Below are 20,544 nucleotides of genomic sequence, written 5' to 3' on the forward strand. Positions count from 1 at the left end.
ACCTGTGAATGAAACATTTAGTCAAATGTATTTCACCTTTTGCATTTTTTTTTTATTTCAAGACAGCATATTTATGTATTGATGGATTAAAACACCTGAAACATTACATAAGGAGGTAATCCACTGACAATTTCCTTTTACTCATTAGCTTCAAATGTCCCCAGACCTTCAATTTATGATTTTTACTGCTTTAATTACTTTTGTGAGACTAGAAGAATATCACAGGCACAATGTTTAGATTTCAATGCTGAAATTAAGTTTGGGTTATTAAAAGAGCTCAATCATACTATCTCTGAACATGAAATCTGTTCATTCTTACATCAAAAAAATGAAAAAGTATCAGCCAACACTGTCTGACAGGCAGCAAGCTACACTCACTCTTCTGGTGAGGCAGAAAGTTTTTCTATCTTTGCGGCAAACCGCTTTCGACTTGAATCGAGGATGTTGATGCCATTCTTCTGGAAGTCATAGCCCACCCTTCTCAGTTCCTCTAGTCGCCCTGTAATGTTTTGTGTGCTGTAGTCCAAAACTTTGGGCTTTTCCAGTATCTGCTTCATTGTTATTCCTCCTTTTAGAAGACAGTCTAGTTTAGAGCTCAGAGTGTCAGGCCCAATGTAGAGAATCATCGGATAGTTGATGATCAGTTTTTTAACATCAGCTTTCCGACAGCCAAGTGCGGTCATCTTCTGCTCCAGGCTGTTGAAATTCTTTTTCAGGTACTCATTGGAAAGGTCCAAAATTTCTGCCCCGTGGCCTTGAAGAAGAGCCAGCAGTTCTGAATCACTCAACTTAAGAGATGCTTTCAGGTTGTCGATGTTTGTCTTGACTCTCTTAGTGCTTCTGATTAGAATGTAAAGATTTCTTGTTATGACCATTTTTGCAAACTGCTCTGGGTTACTTCCACCGAGCTCTGTGCAGATATCTTCCAGAAACTCCACCATTTGCTTGTTTAGCTCTAAGCTGTTGGAGAAAGTCCGCGGTGCTGTGGTCAGCAGCCGGTGGAGGTCTTTGGCATTTAGTCCCAGTGAGACCAGATAATCTATGTTCTTCTCCAAGTTGTCGTTATCACTGGAGCGGAAAAACGACTCAGGTGAGCGATCCAGGATGCTTACGATTTCTGCGTCCGTCTGGAAGATGTTTCTCCACAGCTGCCAGCGTTGTTCCAAGTGTTCAATGGAGCGAGTGATGGCTCGGGGATAACGGGATATTATGCTAGCAATGACTTTGCGGCTGGCACCTTTTCCTTGCAGGAACTGAGCGAGGCCGTGCTCATTAGTGAAGGTTTTACGAAGCACCCCAGGCTGACGCTGGCGTGCCATCCTCACGTCAACTCCCATGAGGTTCAAGTTCTCGAGCAGAGATTCATTCTCCGGGTTTACCGGTAGCTTTGTTTCAGTACTTCCTGTCGAAGTACTGTAAAGCCTTCTGGGGAAGCAGGCTGATGCAAAATGTATTGGAATGAAGCCAAAAAAGCTGGGCTGCAATGTCACCGATCGCTGCACAGCGAGGAGGGCTCTCAGTCCAGGAACTGCTGCCATTTTTATTGAGGAGGGCTACACTGAAACATCACTGCAATTCAGACAAGAAAAAACAGACATGTTAATTTATGCTGTACTTGAGATCATTGTCCTGCAGCATGACCCAATTCGGGCCGAAGTTTAGCTTTCAGAGAGATGACCTCGTACTGGGCACTTGAATACTTTGGTATACAGAGGTGTTATGCCCCTCAGCAGCCCCTAATCTCTTTGCAATGGCAGTGCAAGAGCGTTCAGCTGTTCCTAATTGACCAAACCTCGTCAGGTGTGGATAAAGGCATACCTGAGGCAAGCTTTCATAAAGGCTAACTAGCCTTTGTCTTAGTGGTACCAGCTATTTTAGCCAACTTATTATGTAATTTAAAATAAAACCTATTCTGTGTGAAATTCTGATATTAGTCTCCATATTTACGTATGTTGCAGCTTTTGAGTCGGGTCGTAACAAGAGGAATTCATGTTTGACTCAATTATTGCGAGCGGAGCATGTTCCCTGGCTACAAAACAGCTGTGCACTGAACATTTGTGTCGAAAGGACACCGTTCCAGAAGTATTGTGGTTTGTTGATGCTTTTTGGCTTTCTCATCTAAGCCTTCCAAACAAGTCATACTTGTTCAATCTTTTTTTCTAATTGTTTTGTCATGAACTAGAACATTTAGCATGCTAATTAAGCCCTGTAGAGTCTCAGATCTATCTCTTGGGTTTTTACACTTTCTCTGAAAATTGTTCAGACTGACCTTTGGGTAAATTTGCTGGGACATCCACTCCTGGAAAAATTGCGGCATTGTGTTAACACACACCTGAATGCTCCAGACCAGCAAACTGCCAAAAACTCATGCAATCATGCATTTGATAAGCAGCACCTAGCTACTAACCCTCTTAATTCCTATGGAAGTAATAAGGGTGTACTTAAGTTTTTCACAGGACTTTTGCTAAATATTAAAAAAAGCCTTTAATATAATTAAAGAAAAGACAAGAAACAAAAAGAAAAGCCACTTGTCCAAAAAAGATGCAGACAGGTAACTGGTGAGTTATCAGGAGGTATATAATGATGTATTACTTAAATAAAAGCACATCTATTATCAGATGCTATTAGTAAGATTTGATTGTTTTACTTTTGGATATGTTAATTTACAAATATATGAATCTTTAGTGAAACCATTAAGGCATTGGTATATTAACCTTTTTCTTTGCTAATCTGATTTTCTGACGTACCGCTACTTTAGTTTCAATAACAGCTCCAAGCTTACACCAGTGACAAAAACTTTCCAAGCAAGTATTATTAAACTTAGTTGTCAATTGCGTGATACTGGCCATTTACGAGTTATTTACTACATAATGCGTACGTTACTTTGGCAAAGTTATTTACGTTAGTAATACAAAGAGGAGCTTTTATTTATTCGCCCGGGAATAACTAAATGAAGAGTCCAACCAAAGCACACAGTCGTTTCTGTTTAGCGGTGTACAATATCTTATCAATAATAGCCCTTTAAGTACCAGTCTGCTTTAAGAAGTATTAAAATCATACCAAAAGCCAACATTTCTTCCATGCCGGTAACGTGAACTCCAAGAACTATCGCGAGATTTTTCTTCTTCGTTACATTTATTGGCTGTAGGTTAAATGACAAAATAATACGATAGCGACACAACGGGTATGGTGGAGTTTGTGCCAAACACCAGCTCATATCTCCTGAAACATGTTTTTTTCTCAGATAATCCAATACAGTGTAAGTTTCGTTATTTTCGTTCTTTTTTTTTTGCTGTTGGCTTGATAACACTCCGTTTAACTTTATTTTTAAATAGGTTTTCCAGCCATTGCCTTTTTCAGCCTTATATTTCTGCTGACAGTGATCAATTTTTTTTCTGTTAGTGTTTTTCTGCGTGTTCAAATCCGAGACTTCTCACCTGTTCCTTGTCATTTCTGCACATTTCCTCTGAAATCTGTAAAGCCATTGCCTTTATACTGATTTATAACCACTAGATGGAAGCAAAGGTCTTATATTTGAAAGAATAGAACATATAAACCAGTGACAGGTGAAGCGAATATTGTTACAGTGCCATATTCTGCTGGGAAATCTTGGCTTTGGTGTGGATCTTACATTGACATGTACCAAACATCTGCTTAATATTGCAGAACAAGCGCACTCAAATGACAACAGGGCATTTCACTGGCAGCAGATTCCATCAGCATGGCTCCACCTCAGAAACTGCTCATAATTTAAGAAACTTAGGAGTCTAAGGATTTTCCCATGTGAACCTGATCCACAGGTGTCCCACCTCACAGTCCACAGGACCAGAAAGCACAGGATACCCAGTAGTTCAATGTTAATTCCCCAAAACATCAGAGCTTTTAGGACGATCCACACAATATTACACAGATGACGTCTTAATGTTGTGAATGGTTTGTGTAAGGATGGTAGGCGGGATTTTAGAAAAACCATTTGCCCAGTTTCCCCTCATTTCTATTAATATTGTTCAATATCAATTTTCAAACATTTTATTGAATTTTAATTCTTTTTAATTCACTACATCCTACATAAGTGATGTGTAAATTAATGTATTCTACATTTTGAGTCATTTGCTTACCACTAGTCAAATTTAAAGACGTGGTTTAATTAAAATTAACCTTCAAAAATGTATGGTCTGTGTGCATCAAGAATTTTTCCTTTCTTAGTTTGATGAAAACCTGAATTTTTCAAAAACAATTTAAAGGACATCTCCATGGAGATGACCCTGAATAAGTGCTTTTCTGCTTTGCACATACTGTACATTCTAAATTACAGTGTGTTCAGTCACTAGTGAAGCTCTCGGAGAGTAATGACATTTTTCAGTAACCTGGGAAGCTTCAATTACATAATAAAAACACAGCATTATAGAGGACTGGACCGTTGTTACAGGTATCAATAGTTAATTCTGTCTCAGCTAGCAGATGCTCTCGTACAAGCTACAAAAGGACATTTACCATGTGTTATGGTTCACAGCCTGCCACTGAGAAATGTACTGACCCAGTGCGTCTCTTTACTGATGAGTCCCCCCACTTATGCATATTTTAATGCATGACACTGATATTGTCATTATGCAAATACACATTGCTCTGCTGCTTTGAGACTGAAGTGAGCTCTATCGCAACAGCTGGGCAGCTGGAGTCTCGATTCAAATTTGTCTCACACATCCACAGGTCACAGTTACATTTGCATTTGCACACCTGAATTTTTCTTAAACGTATCCAAAGTATTTTAGGGACCCTTATAGTCTTTGTGTCTGTCTTTTAATTACTTATACTCTATGACAGAAGATAAAGAGAGGTTATAACACACCATAAATGGTAAGAGTGGTTCAATCTGATCTACTCTGCTATTGTATTTGAAACAGAGACATTCCCACATGTTGCTGAGCTTCCAGCTTTCTTGTTGCACTTAACTAAACCTACTGGAGTGTGACATATATTTTTTTAGCCCCCATAAAAGTTATTTGGCCTCATAAGAGATTACAAGAAGCCAAGATTTCTTAAACATAGAAATAGATCATACATGTTTTGGTAATACAAACAGTCATGTGAAGCTTTCACAGGACTTTATCAGTCGCTTACAACACTGAAGAGGAATTTCAGCTAGTATACCCTTACTGTTTCCATAGGAATTAAGTGGGCAAGTGGCAGCCCAGTGCTGCTAATCTCTAACAACTATGGCTCTTCTCTCTAAAAAGACCAAAGTGGAGATCCATGGCCATAATGCACAACACCATGTTTGGAGAAAGGTAAGTACAGCATGTCAGCACACCACCTACTGTCAAGCACGGTGGCGGATAGGCCATGATTTAGCTTGTTTTTGCAACCATGTCCTCATTTTTACATATTGGGTTTATGAAGCATAACACAATAAAGTCTCAATTGTGTAATAAAATATAGAATACTTTGAGCAGCATGAAGTATAAAGATGAAGAAAAGCATAAAAAAAAATGTAATCATATGAGGATCTCAGGAGGTGAAACTATATGACACTTCTGGGCTATAAATACACTTTAATTTAAAAAAGCCGTAGCACTGGATGTGATGATAATCTACATTAGTTAAGGTTGCTTTTAATCTTTTGTCCACCATGTGTATTTAAAGTGTTATAAGAAAAATGGTTCAAAGTGGTTTTATTTTACTTTTCAGTATCTAGATGTTTCTATCATTTTAATTCTAACAGCCTTTATTCACCACCCTCTGACTTATAAATATAGCATGCATGCTGTTCATTTGTTGAGCTTGTCTTGGTAAAGTCACTTGGGTAATTGTAGACTCTGTATACTCCCTGAGTGAATCAATAATTCAGAGACTGGCGAAACTTTCAAAAGTTCCTGCAGACGCTGGTGCTCAAACAGCGAGTTTTCACAGGTGAGATCAGGCTGGTGAGAATGTCCAAAAGAAGATGGGTGGAATTCAAAATCTGCCAGACGATAAGCTGTTCAGCCCCCGTCAGCCGAAGACACAGAGCATCTTCTCCCACTGCTGCTGCTGCTGCTGCTACTGCTACTACTGGTATGTTTCTGGAAGTATAAGGAAAAGTTTAATATTTTATAATTCTACAAGAATATTTTAACCTGCATGTTAGAACAAGAAATCTTCGAGTGAAACTGAGGCAAAACGCTTAGGTAGGATATTTGTTTAAGACTGGACTGGCCTGCAAATAAAAAGGGAATAAATGTTGGTCCACCTGGAATTTAATCTCAGGGAAATTGAAATAAAATGTAACAGTGTAAGGAAATAATCAAAGAATATGAAATATTAAAACTGGTTAAAATTTGTTAGTCTTACATTTGCAGTTTGAGGCATGCCCTGGGGAAATATGGAATTTAAGCAAACGTGTAACAAATAATCTCCAGATTTCTAAAATCCCAGCAAAGACCCCTCTGAATTACTGCCCATATCCCCTATTAGCTCACTGGTGATCAAATAAAAACTTTAAAGCAAGAAGATTAGTTCATCTAACGATCAAGCCATAAAGTTTATATTATCACTGACTTATTTGGGAGAAAATGACAGGAAAGATAAAAGGCCTTTAGTTTGCCAAGAATATGCTACTTTAATTAAATATATACTATTTTAAGACTGAAGATCAATCCCACATGGAGGCTGTGAGTAAAATATTGCCTGTCCATTTGTTTTAATCGTCCCCATCTGTCCTAGAAACCGATGCCAGTCTCTCATATTACCTGCAGCACCATTCAGCTGAGACAGCTCACGTGCTTCCTCTTTAACATATGGCAGCATTCTTGGTGATGCAGCCCATTCAAACGCCATGCTGGAGAATGTGAGGTGACGGCTGGAGCCTTTATTAGCAGCAAACATCTTTGATATGAAAATATTCTGTGTTTAAAAAAGAAAACTCTCAACTGGGACAGCTCTGGCAACCTCTCCTCCTCGCCTGTTACCATAGAAACTGAGCAGACTTTACAGGCAGACTTCAGACTGCAGAGAATGAAGGGAAATTTATGGGATTGTAGTCAAATATAGTGACGGGATTATTAATAATTAGCACTAAATGTATTATTTTTGCATTAAATAATCTTTTACATTGTGAGAAATTCAGCCCTCTTTTCTGTAATGGCTCTACAAATTCACAAATATCTTTCAAACCACAAAGACAGAGAAAAAAAGAGAATCATAAATTATGGAGAAATGTGGTTTGCTTGGATTTAAAGCAGTCAGCAAGTGTTTCATCACCACCTTCAATGGTAGACGCCAACTAAATGCATTTTAGTGAGATACTTATGTGGGTACAAATGGAGAGACATGTATTTTATTTTGATAGCATCTGGCATTTGCCTCCATTACTTTATCAGTCAAGATATATTTATAGAAGACAAATTTAAAGCTACCCAATAGGATCAGGAGCATTTCAAGTGGCAGGGAGTGAAACCGGTTTGAACATGCTGGATAATTGTTTCACAAAGTGAAAAAAAATGGGCTAAAAAGTAAAATTTATATTAAAGGCTTATGTGGTTTCATGGTGAACAAGTTATTAAATCATAATATACTTAGTGTCTTAAGTAAATGTACTTATTATATTGAATATCACTTTTCAGAATCATGTATATACTGGATCATAATTTCTGATTCACTGATTTGTATGTCACTGTATGAGTGCAAACTACAGTATTTGCAAAGAAAATATGGTAAAGTAGAAGCAGAATGTAGCATTACATTAAAATACTTAATATGCTCTCATCCACTGGGCATCATTAAGCTTTACTCTGGTCCAAAGGCATTAGCGGGGCATGCCCGAGAACAGGATACACAGTGGTTAAAATTAGTTAGATTAAATCTATCCGCTGTTTTTGGATACAGGGTTATACTTTTACTTTTAATTATTATTTTGTTGTTGTTGTTTAGATATATACTAAAACTGTGCTGAATTAATTGTCATGTCATTGCTTCTTTTACTCAAAGTCAGAATCAGAGCTTGACAGTGAAAGAATTTTTTCGAATTAATTAGCTGGAAGTTGAATTTGGTATTCCCACCTCACCTAAAAACAAGTTTCTGGGAGACAATTCAGCAACAACCATGTGAGAACTTGAGTAAGAAAACACTTTCTTTTTTCAGTAGGTGGAGGTTTGCAATAAATAACAGATTCTGGTCATCAGACAACAGACTTTTTAATGACAATATATATATCGAAATGTAATTTTTTAAATTTATTTTTTTTATAAATGAATTAAAGTATTTAAAAAACTTTTTCTAGTACTGTGTGGTCATACGAAAAAGTGATCGCTTGCCAAAATTTGATTTCCTGTATTTGCCTGCTCTGAGTGACTTGATGGCCTATAATCTGTCCAACATTCCTGACACTATTTGGGAGTTGTGGTCACTTTTTCATAACGTTACTTTTATATATCTTTTACTTATACAGGTGTAAAAGTCCCACTGAAAATAAAAATGACTTTTTAAAGAGAGATATGGCTAACAATACACCAGAAATAGTAACAATATAACATAATATATAGAAATTTGAAGTGGTAAAAAAAAAACGACGATCATGTTGGGGACGGTATTTCTGACTGAGCGTGAACGCACCACCGTTGGGCTGCCAGTGGGCGTGGCTGTGAAGGCACCTACACTACGTCATCATTACTGGGTCTCATGTTTACGTGGAAAACATGGCGGCGGACTACCAACAAGGAGACAGCTAGTTAATACCAGTGGAAGTCTCTGGGAGCGAGCCACGAGTCAGAGAGAGAGAGGGACATTTAGCTGTTAGCTTTTAAATTTCTCTCGCGGATACTTCGCATGAGGCAGTTTCTCTGTTTGTTTAGCCACAGGGACTGCGGGGATGGAAGACGAGGAGAGGCAAAAGAAGCTGGAGGCCGGCAAAGCAAAGGTATGATTCTCAGTTTTGGTGCTAGCACAACTCACTGACACTGCTCTCATTACTCTGAAGTAGCGACTTAATGCTGTCGACAACTTGTTTTCTCGCGGCCGGGGTCTGTCAGACGCTTTTCGCCTCACCCCCCCTCCCTTTCATTTTACGCTATCAGCTGTCGGGCTCCGCAAACATGCGCCCTGCTTCGCTCTGACAGCCGGGCATGGGGCGGGCGGGGTGGGGGTGGTTAGCATAGCCGCTGCTAGTCTCCTTTGTCATGCTGCATGTCTGCACTTACTAAAGTGTTTCCTTTTACTTTACCGAAACCGACGTGCAGGTGTGCGCACGCAGTGTTAAGACCAGACGCCACATTGCTACCCGGGATTTATAAACGCCACCTGAAGTAACACTGACTGACAGGCTGGTGTAACAGGATTTACAGGACATAACCCCACTGGCTAGAACCAGCATTGCCTCACATGCCAAACTTGTGCTTTATTAGCTGTCTTCTAGAAACGATAGCATCCACAAACTGGATCAATGTTTATATTAATCGACATTGACACAGTGCTCACTCCTCTTTCAGTTTTGGCTCGTGGTGCTTGTGGATGACACTGCAGGAGCTCTGTTATCTATTTTTATAGCCTGTATAACCCAAACATCTTGTGGGGGATGTGTTTTATCAAAAAAGATGTTTGCAAAGAGATCTTAGCAACATAATTACAAGCTGGTCAGACCAGCCTGTGGTGAGCCACCATCTTTCTTTCATATCATGAATACACCAGTGTCATGCTGCAAGCATGTGGACAATTAGATAAAGCATATGCACAGTTGAGTGTTGCAGTATAGCCCTGAATGTTGCATTCTTATACATTCTTTCCTCAGCTGTCTGGATGCAAAAGCATATATATATAAATGAGACTTTAGTTGATGCAGAGGCTTCTTAACAATCTTAATAATATTTAAGGAAAATCTTTATTTGCAATGTTGCCTGTCTAGTTTTCATGATCCTGCTCTCAAGGTTCAGATGTGGGTCCAGTGTTAGATTTCATGGTGTATGCCAGTTGTTATGGATGTTGAAGCTGTGGAAAGCTTTGGGAGGAGTGTCGTTACTTATTTGACTGGAGTTATTTTAAGTTGCAAATTTTAAGACAGAAACATCAGCCTGAGCCATTAGATTGAGACCAAATGTTTATAAAGTGAAGCACTTGTGTATTTCTAAAAATATTACCGTGCAGCACAAACTTACAAAATCTTGTAAAGAGATTGTATCTGCAATCTTTGTACATAGGTAATGTGTTTATATATCTATTTATTTTTTGTTTTCTTTCTACTGTGGGAAATGGGATCCTGAGGTTTGATTACGTCTTCTCTTTTACTCTAGGAGGGCCCTAATGAGAATGAGTCTCTACGAACTAAATTGTCGAGTCAGAAAGTGTCAAAACTGCTTAAATCAGGCAGTCTCACAAAGGGAAATCCAGCCTCTTTCCATCCAGATGCTGCAGAGAAACATTCAGCATGCTGGTTTTTAAATTGCTTGAGCTCTCTGGTTTTTGCACTGCAGGGGAGACCGTCTCCCGGGTTATGACTTTGGTATTTTGGTTTATAAAAAGGCCCCTCTGTGGTGCAGGCTGGTTTCTTTCACACAGTGCCAAATCACAATGTCCTCACGCAGTGAAGAAATCTCATGACATAATGTTTAACAGGGACTTCCAGGGCTGAGTCAGTCTATAAGCTATGGGGAGTGTTTGCATTGTCTTCTGGCTTCCTCACTTTATAAAAAAATATTCGTTTTGTCATGCATTTCCTCCTGAAAAATAGGATTTTTAGTAATAAATCTTAACAAGAACGACTTCAAAGATGCATTTCTGAAATCAGGTGAAGGAAAAGTTGATGTTGATATCTGAGTGAAGGGTAAACTGTCTGTCATCTATTGTGTAGCTCGTAGCAGGCGAGTGCCTATTGAGTCACACCAGACAATAAGCAAAGTGAATATTGTGGGCCAGTGTTGCCAGGCTTTTGTTTCAGGCTGTTGTGTGCAGATGCTTTGTTCATGTTTGCCTACAAAATGGAGCACACTGACAAGCGTGTTACTGGCATTCTGGATTTATTCATTCAAGACTTTCACTCAGTTCTTCAGTTACATGAGTAGCATCTTCTTAGGCTCCCTGTATGAAAAACACTCAGCACTGACTGCACTAATGTACTCAGGGTGGTGTCAGATTTTCTGTTGGGTCAAAGAAACTCATGAACTCAGATATGGCACCTGTTCCTACACTTGCTTTCTCTAAATCCCTCACAATTTTCAGATCCAAACGTCACCTCTCATGTCACTTTGTAGTTGTGGGTAAATTTTCTGTCTGTATATATCTGTCAGATGAAGAGTTTCTTTGTTTGTTTCCCTCCAATTAAGATTGAAGCTTATCTTCTTTTTTATGCTTACAGAGGTGTGCGTTTCCACTGAATGAAAGTACCTTTTTCATGTTGTTTGTCACCCTGGTCGTTGGGATCAGTAGTACGTTGAACAGAGCTGATTTTTAATGAAACATCAGGGAATAACCTGCGTCAGTATATTTGCTGTTTGAGCAGGCTCAGATTTATACTGATTGGCTCAGGGGGCAGCCACTATGGTGGTGTTTAATTTGGCTCAGGGGATGCTCATAATTCATAAAGGATTCTATGTGTATTTGTTTGTCTGCTTCTCCGATATGTCTCAACTGTGCAGCTGTGCAACCTCAGGCTCTTTCTGCAGAATGAAGAATCACTGATTTGTTTGTGCTTTTGACAGATGAATACTGATGATTATCCACAAATCAAAAAGCAATAATACTATGTTAAAACATTTTATGCATCCGATATTTTTTAGAAGGTTTACATAATGTGTTTTTTCAGCCCTGGAGAGACCAAATGCTGAACTACGTGTAAAGGATCATTTTAATTTCTCAGCATTCAAATGGCCTTAAAGCTCAGTGTCACCACCACCCATGCCAGGCAGTGTTGCATGTTTTGAGGACAGCAAAGATACAAGTTGAGCTACTTAACTGAGGCCTGAATAGTTAATCCTTCAGGCGACTAATCACAGGGGTGCCCTGCATTGCCCCGTGTTATGAATGGAGTATGATCAACTTTACTTTATCTTATTATTTGCCTTAGCTTGTACTGTAAAGTTTGATTTTTAGGGTGCAGTATTTAGTGTTTCTAATGCTTGACAAAATACTAAATGCTTTGAAAACTCGCATTGTATCAGGCTGCACTGCTTCAGAAGGGATTGTCAGGTGATTAGTTGAAGATGATGGTGTAGCAGCTGCACAGGTTAAATTGGCAACAGCCTGGATGATGACTAATTTTAATTTTCATTGTGGCTTTTAGACACTTTCTGAGGGGATTTCATCTTGCTTGATGCAATGAGCATCTTCTAGAAAAACACTATAACAGGTGTGCCAAATATACGGCTCGGAGGCCAGAATTGGCCAGAAGTAGACTATATTCTGGCCCATTGGACAGCTTTCAAAAATAGAAATGCATTTTGGACTTTTAACTGTGTTTTCGCAAGTTTTACAGCTTTTCCTACTGATAAAGACCTCCCCTGTGGCCATTTATATTACACCAAAATAATTAAATTATAGATTTCTGTATTTCACACATTGGGCTTAAATTGTAAGAAGTAAAAAGACTCATGCTGACAGATTTCTTTCATTTACTACAGAGGTGTTTCTTTATGATATATAAAAACCTAGAAGCGCTATTAAAATGTCAGTTCTTTTTCTTATATTAAGATATGTTTTTGATTAAATGTATAAAAATGGGGAGTTTCAATGGTACTTCCACATAAGATTAAAGTGGGCTGTATGTGGCTTGCAATGTAAAATAGGTATGGCAATCTTGCACTGGAAGCAGGAAGCAATATGAAGCTGCAGTTGCGCACAACAATTAATAACTAATGTATTTATTGTCTTAATTCTTGATGGCAGAGAGATTATAGTCCATATTGATATGATAGCGTCACACAGTTGCTTCAGATTGTTGGTTGCACACCCACTCATTCATTCATTTATCTGTTTTCTTTCACTTATCCGTTTCAGGGTCATAGGGGGCCACTGGGGCTCATCTCAGCTGCTGTAGGGGGATGGGAAGGGTACACACTGGATAGGTTGCCAGTCTGTTGTTGGGCTAACACAGAGACAGGAAACCATTCACTCTCACATTCACACCTATGGCCAGTTAACCTAACCCCATGCATGACTTTGAACTGTAGTAGGAAGCCTGATAGAGCCCGCACAAGCAAAGGCAGAACATATAAACTCCACACAGAAAGGCGCCAGACTGGATTCAAAGGACCAAACAATATGCCAAAAGTGCCAAGTTTGTATTTTCCTGTCAGTGTCTCATGTGTCCATCTCTAATTGTATTTACAGAATGACAATAAAAGCAATTTGATGAAGAAAAAATATTTTATATATATAAAAATTCTACTACAAATGAATAAAACTGCAGAAAAAAACATATTTATAAATGACACTTGCAGTGCAGTATAGTGAATCTGAGATTTAGTGAGGGTAAAGACATGACATGCAATAATGCTTCAGGATATCATCCTGCATGGCATCATACATTCCAGCTGATCCAGCATATACTTTGAGCTGCTAAGCTTGATTTTTGATAATTGTAGAAAAATGGTTGATACCATGCTTTTCTTTTCTTTTCTTTTTTTTTTAGAGTGAAGAAGCACCAGTTCAGGGTAGAAAGATTTGATTATTATTTTTCAGAGCTTGCTTTTCCAGCAAAATAATTGCGTGCACTCCACTGGTCTCTGGTTTATCTTGTTTGAGTTTTGGTGTTTGCTTACAGCATTTCTGTGTTGCTTTCTGCACTGAGCTGTTTCTGGGGTGGGGGACTTTGCAGCAGTCGTTAGAAGAGCTGAAGGATACCTCAGTCATTCTGGCCTAACTCTTGTTTTTAAAAGGTAAAGACATGTAGAGCTATTAAAATAATGCATAGCTGATAAATAATACCTGCAAATTAAATTGACAGCCTGTCACATTTTTTTTTATTTTCTGTTGTATTTCTGGACCAACAGTGTTTCAAAAGGGGGAAAAAAAAGCGAAGTCCTTTGAAAGTGAGCAGGAGGAGGTGTGTATGTTGCCGCTGGCATTGAATTGCCTCACACTGTGCCTTTGATTCGCTCTTGTTACCATGGTTAGCAAACTGTTCACAGACAATACAGTAGGTACACGTGTTGTCACAGGATAAACCACTGAAAGGACACTGCTTAAAACAGTGCTGGAAGAGACCTGAGTACAGTTTTCAACCTGTGTCATGTCCTATGTGTTACATGTGTTGTGGCCATTGGACTGCTGTGTTTAAAACCCCTTTTACATTTCACAGATGTAGCACCAGCTGGATAAGGGGTGATAAACCAGGTGACGCAGAGCAGGTTCAGTTACTGTTGGGTTTTATTTCAACCTGAAGTCAAATGTGTGCATTCAGCTTAGCAGTAGCTACGAATGTGTGCAGAGGATTTACGCCCTGAAGTAGCACAGTGTTGACTAACACTGTGCTGCTGGCTCTCTCATTGGCACATGACGTGAGGAGCTGTGAGCTTCCTCTCTGGGGTACAGTGGAGTGCTGTTTTTAGGGATGTTGTGAATTCTTTTAGCAGTGTGTCTGACTGACCTGAAACCATAGAAGTCCATTTAGGTATTTAAGTCTGACACACTGTTATTGTATTAGTCATTTGTAAGCATCACATTAACTAAGCTAATTTTTCACTTGGTGACAATAAGTCAAACATTTGTGTGCAGTCATTATAGAGCTGGAGCTTTCAGTGTCTGAGAAACCAATGACTTTTATACAGCGTCAGTTAAGAGACACTAAACAGTTACTAGGATTTGTCAGTTGTGAACTTTGCAAGGCTTTTCAGTTATATACTGATGTACCATTTTACTAGGCATCCCTGAAAAATACACTCTGCAGCCACTTTGTTAGTATCAGTTTCTGCTGTGATGTGCCAGACCAGAATTTGGCATAAACAACATGAAAGCATGGATCCATGCTGCTTGGTGTGGTGGTGTTGCTGTAATGGTGTGGGGGATATTTTCTTGGCACAGTTTGCTCAGTTGGTATTAAGAGGAGCAATGTTTAAATGTGGCAGCCTTCCTGAGTATTGTTGGTCACCATGTCCATCTCTTTATGGTCACAGTGAATCTTTCATGTCACAAATCTCAAATCCTTATTGTACTCAAATGGCATCAACAGTTACCAGATATCGATCTATTCACCTTTTGGATGTGCTTGAATAGGAAATTCTGCAAAAACGGTGTGATGCCATCATGTCAGCGTGGACTAAAATCTCTGAGAAAAGTTTCCAGCACCTTGTTTAATCTGTGTGTAAAGAATTAAAGCACTTCCGAAGGTAAAAGCGGACCCAATCCAGGACTTTAAACCAGCTTTGACTTTTTCACTTTTGGTGGAAGTTATCAAAAAGGTGGTAATTAAGCTTCATTATGCTGTGTTTATCATTGATCTTTGTTGGTGGTGTATAGTCCAACATTTTTCCACTCATGGGTGTTGACTGGGGTGAGTGTAAGTACTAGAGCTACAGTGATCAGTCCATTTTAGTAATTTAAAAAATATCCTAAATATGATCATTTTGGCACATGATGACAAAGATGAACCATTATTATGTTTTGTTAAGTGTATATATACCATTCTAATGATGGATGCTCATATTAAACATGGTTAGTTTCAGATGAGCTCAGCATATGCACAAGTAATTCCATTTAAATGCTTGGATTCACACAGCTTTTCCTGCTGTTGGCTCTTTATGATGTCAGTAAGACGTCATCGGGGATATTCCTGATATGTTTTTTTTTCAGGTGTTTGGAGTTTGCTGTTAGAACATCTTGTTTGGGAAAAGAAGTCAATAGGGAAACTTTGACTTAACAGGGGACCTTAAAGAGAAGGGAACAGACAGAATGAACTGTCTAATATAAGACTAATAAGGATTATTTCACACTGTTAATCATACAAAGCTACTTTACTAAAGGAGTCGAAGAATAAAGAATAGCTTTAAAAACACCGCCTTGAAAAACAACTGAACCTGACATTATCCACTATTTACTATCAGATATATATATATATATATATATATATATATATATATATATATACATATAAAAAACGTGCCTGTGTAAATGTTTTCTGACAGCAGATGGTGATACACCTACGTAATTTCTGCTTTCCCAGATGGTATTAGAGCGACGTAGGCTTCACTTCTCCGTATGCTCAGCCATTGCTCTGCTCTACTCAGCCAAATAGGGCAGCTTGCTATGAGCTCAGTGAAAGGCCGGTGGTTCCCTGGACTCATGTGTGATAGTGCTCATGTACAGCAAACCTGCCAGCAGAAATCACCTTGTGTTTCTCTGAAGTAGGATAGCTCCCATACTGTATGAGTGGCATTCATTCATATTTCATTCTGTGTCCTCTGGTATATAAAGCTTGCGTGTATGCTTGGACAAGATGTGGGTCATGCGTGGAGGTGCAGAGGCAGAGATCAAGAGCCCTTTGAGCTTTTAAGCTATTTATTGTAGGTGGGGAACATGAAGACAACACCCACTCTCGGCTCTGTGTCAGCCTCTGACCTTTTGTGCAGTATCACCAAATGAGCAGTCACAAAGTGCCCACTTACATGCCAACTTTAAGCTGCTGCTACAGGAGTGGGGTGCATAAAACCGCTGATGCAGGTCTAAGGCTGAGCGGTCGACTGTACTGTACTCTAAAGTGTACTTCACCATTCGTGCACACGCGCTTGCGTGCAGGATTACAGAGACACTAATGGACGAACACCCTCAGTACATTTTACTTTTTATGTCCCTTTGTTATATTATGTTATTAACTTTGTTTGCTTTTGATTCTACATCTACACACATGGCTTCTGTGAAAGAAGCATTTCTTTTTATAAGAATTATTACTATTTATCCATTTAACCTTTCATCTTTTTTTCTTTTTTACTACTTTGTTTTTAATACATCCATTCATCTGTTCTCTTCTGCTTATCATTATCTGGGTTGTGGGGAAGCTGGAGCCTATCCTACTAGAGGTCGAGAGGCGGGGTACACCCTGGACAGGTCGCCAAGCTGTCGCAGGGCTAACACAGATAGATAGGCAACCATTTACACTCACGTTCACCACCTATTGGCAATTTAGAAATCACCAGACCCCACTAACTGCATGCCTTTGAACTGTGGGAGCAGCACAGTGGCTCAGTGGTTAGCACTGTTACCTCACAGCAAGAAAGTCTTGAGTTCAATTCCATCATCAGGCCAGAGTCTTTCTGTGTGGAGTTGCATGTTCTCTTCATGTTTGCATGGAAAAATGCTTTTAGATCAACTTTTCATGACAATCTATGTAACACTTTTGCTATGAAGTATAAACATCAACCTCATTTTTAGTGTTTGTGTAAATGTGTATCAATATCTTGACATGGTACCCAGTCATACAGTGTAATACACATGCCTGATTTATACTGCTTGTCCCCTGATGAAGCACAGAAATGGGTTTAAATCAGCGAAAAAATAGTCCTTGGGGTCTCTTTATGTGGATTTAGGTTTGTGATCCACATGTGCAAATCATGACCTAACTGATCCTCCCAATTGTCCTAAAAGGAAAACAAAAGACTCCCCTCGCCAAAGAATAAATGCCAACATAATTTGAGAAATATTCGAGAAATATCATGGCTGCAATGAGGTGTCATTTTGATGATATTGATCACTGTGTCTCACCAGTGACCTGTGATATTTTAAACTGGGGAAATGCAACTAACTGAATTTTTATTTAAATTCTCTTGTTTTGTCTTTCCTTTACGCCCCATAACTTCAAAGATATCAAAGTTTCTTTTCCCTCTAAATATTTTAAACATCTACTATTTCCCCAAAGTCTATGAGTAATTCTCATGATTTCAATAATGACCAAAATAATTACATAAATCACCGAGTAGCCCTGCTTTGTAAGGCTGATGTAGAATCTAGGTCATTTTTAACATTTCATTATTTTCTTCATTGTTACCTGTCAGCATGTGTTGATTACTCAAAGTGAAGCCCTGCTTTTTTTATCCAAGTCACTTTGACCATCTGGAAGAGCATGTTGCTCACAGCTGTGACATCTGTCGTAAGGTGCAGGGGCATTTCTCAGGTGAGCAGGCTGTCTGTACGTCAGCAGTGGTGTACTGCTGCTGGTGTACTCCCTGCTTTGCTCACTCTGCCACTTTTTTGCTGTCACCAGAATAATAAATTTCAGCAGTATCAACTGTTCAGGCTGTTTAATTCGGATCATATTTACATGATCAAGGAGAATATATTTTTATTTGTAAGTGAGAAATAAAGATTGTGTGTGAACAGTAAGTGTTGTTGTAGTGCAAGCATGTTTTTGTTTGGTTTTTTTGTTGTCCTAAAAATATCTGTTTGGATTATTTAATTAGTAGGTTTGTTACAGAAATTGTTCACAAAGTATTTTACAGTTTTAAAAATTTCATAGCAGATGTGATTCTGAAATGTGTGAATTAATTGATTTATGTATCTTATTGACATTTTTTTAAGTCATTACAAAATGTTTTGTTTAAATAAGACACATTTAAAGAAGTTTGTAATTTAAAGCTCTTGTTTCTCTGTGGAGTGATAGGATAGTGACCAGGAGAGGCCGATCAGCACGATGCGTAGAAAGAGTAGAGGATAGGAAAATTTAGCACACGTTTCATCTTATTAAACAGATCAATGTGGCGATAGGCGTTTGCACTCGTATTGATTTAGAAATGGATTTAAAGTCACTTTTCAGGAACCCAGAGGCTGTGAGTTTGTTTCAGATAAATACATGGAAACATGTTGTGAAGACAGCGTAACAAGTTGCTGGCTGTTCACAGTAATCATTGACATAGTTTAAAAATCCCTTCAGTGAGGATTAGCACCTGGCATAGCAAGAGGCATGTGCCGAGTCATATGGAGACAGGGAGGGAGGATTCACTCAGAGAAACAAGATCGCACGCTTGGGGCAAACAAATGTTTCGCTTGAGTTTCACTAAACTATGTCGGCTCAGAGTAGGTTCATACATAATTTAAATTTTCAGAAGCATTGAGTTAGAGGTGCTAATAGCTACGGTGAGGCAGGTGGTTTATGATGTAATGTGTGAACATGTGTGTCAGATAAACAAAGCTCTGACTGGAAGCTACAACTTTAAACGTGAATTACACTGTTAAATAGCTGTTTTGTGTTATAATTCTTTTTCACTTTCAAGGACCAACTTGAAGGAGAAATTTTTATGTTTAACGCTAAACGTTTTCCTTTTTCTATGCCCCCAGTTGGCTGAGTACCGCCAGAGAAAAGCTCACGCCGACTCCCAGAAGAAACAGAAAAAGAAGAAGAAAAAGAAGCCAGGCGAGGACTCGGAGGGGGATTCACAGGGAAGGGTTGAGGTCGAACTGAATCAGTCTGTGGGAGGAGAGGAGGTCACAGGTGGAGGACAAGATGGATCACAAGAAAGAAATAGAGACCCACACACCACGGAGTTTACCTTCACCAAGACGCTCAGGAGTGGAGAGACTGTCAGGCATGACCAGACGTACAACATAGAGGTAGATGCTTGTTTTATTGCCTTTTCTAAACTGTCACGCAAATATACTCATAAGATCTCAGTGAAGACTCTGATTATTTTTAAGTTGCCACATCCTGAGTACAATTCTAATGTTATGTATTAATTTCCTTTTAGATATCAAACTTGTGATTTAGGTCTGATTTAGTGGAATGAGTAGATAATGTTGCCCTGAACTGTGTCTCCAGCAACACTTATAATCAGAGTTTCTAATCAGTCTCTAAATTAAGCCTTTCAGGGGCATATTGAATTTTTTTTTGCACAATCTATTAGCGGCTCGTCTATAGTCTTTTTTTTTTTTTTTTTTTTTTAAACACATTAGCATTCTTTAGAAAGCACACTCCTTGTGCATCTCCTCACTCAGACACTCCTGAAATGTTTAAAGACCATTTAATGGCTTTAATTTTTTATTCATAACAAGCACTTGTAAAAGCTCACAGAAAAGGCAGTGTAATGATGAAAGCGCTGTGTGGGGAGGGGGGGGAGATGGTTGTGGCCGTTGCTCCCTTGAGCCTAATGAGCCCACCTTAGCTGTCATGACAACCAGAGCACAGGGCGCTGATGTCGGAATTTCAGGATTTTAAAAAAAAAGTTAATAAATGCAGGGAGAGTTACAACTCTTTTTGTTTGGCAGAACTGATTCTTAGTAATTTGCCAAAGCACATACAGTTCTTACAAAGCATCTAATTATGGAGACGTTCAACAAAGACCATGACCAAGTATATACCTCTAACTTAGAGGACGCACCATGCTTAGGTGGTCTATCTGCCCAAAAGTTCATATTGAGCTGCTTCTAGTTTTGACTCTATACTTGTCCTGCCAGTTTGCCTGGCTGTTTGAAGCCCCAGCCAAGGCTTGATGTCCTGACAACTCTGCTATGACTCCAACTCAGAGCTAAAGGCCCAGCTTGAAAATCTTTACATTGTCCTTTAATATTTAACATATTCTGACCTGAAAAAATTTGAATTTGGAAGGTCTAATTGATACTGATGGTAAAAGTTTTCATAAGGTTATATAAACATGAAGCAA

General features: G+C 38.9%; 2 protein-coding genes across 6 annotated transcripts in view; one reads left to right on the top strand and one right to left on the bottom strand.

Annotated features, from left to right (window-relative positions):
- Nucleotides 1-30: 30 nt before the first annotated feature.
- Nucleotides 31-3,140, bottom strand: LOC116320024 (transcription termination factor 1, mitochondrial). 2 transcript variants are annotated; one of them, XM_031739522.2, is made up of 2 exons: nucleotides 3,061-3,140; nucleotides 31-1,569 (listed from the first exon to the last, which is right to left on the bottom strand). In XM_031739522.2, the coding sequence occupies exon 2, from the start codon at nucleotides 1,536-1,538 to the stop codon at nucleotides 375-377; it is 1,164 nt and encodes a 387-aa protein (XP_031595382.1). In that variant the 5' UTR covers nucleotides 1,539-1,569; nucleotides 3,061-3,140; the 3' UTR covers nucleotides 31-374. The 2 variants fall into 2 exon arrangements, with proteins under 2 accessions (XP_031595382.1, XP_039461327.1); XM_039605393.1 differs by lacking the exon at nucleotides 3,061-3,140 and adding an exon at nucleotides 2,270-2,299.
- A 5,503-nt stretch (nucleotides 3,141-8,643) lies between these two features.
- The window catches only part of akap9 (A kinase (PRKA) anchor protein 9), a 69,436-nt gene continuing 57,535 nt past the window's right edge, over nucleotides 8,644-20,544 (top strand). For all 4 annotated transcript variants that reach the window (XM_039605132.1, XM_039605135.1, XM_039605133.1 and 1 more), the window contains exons 1-2: nucleotides 8,644-8,894; nucleotides 19,226-19,498. In XM_039605132.1, coding sequence (XP_039461066.1) covers nucleotides 8,847-8,894; nucleotides 19,226-19,498 — 321 coding nt within the window. In that variant the 5' untranslated portion in view covers nucleotides 8,644-8,846. The remainder of the gene's footprint in view (nucleotides 8,895-19,225; nucleotides 19,499-20,544) is intronic.

The sequence above is a fragment of the Oreochromis aureus genome, linkage group 22, assembly GCF_013358895.1.
Source record: "Oreochromis aureus strain Israel breed Guangdong linkage group 22, ZZ_aureus, whole genome shotgun sequence".
Lineage (NCBI taxonomy): Eukaryota > Metazoa > Chordata > Actinopteri > Cichliformes > Cichlidae > Oreochromis > Oreochromis aureus.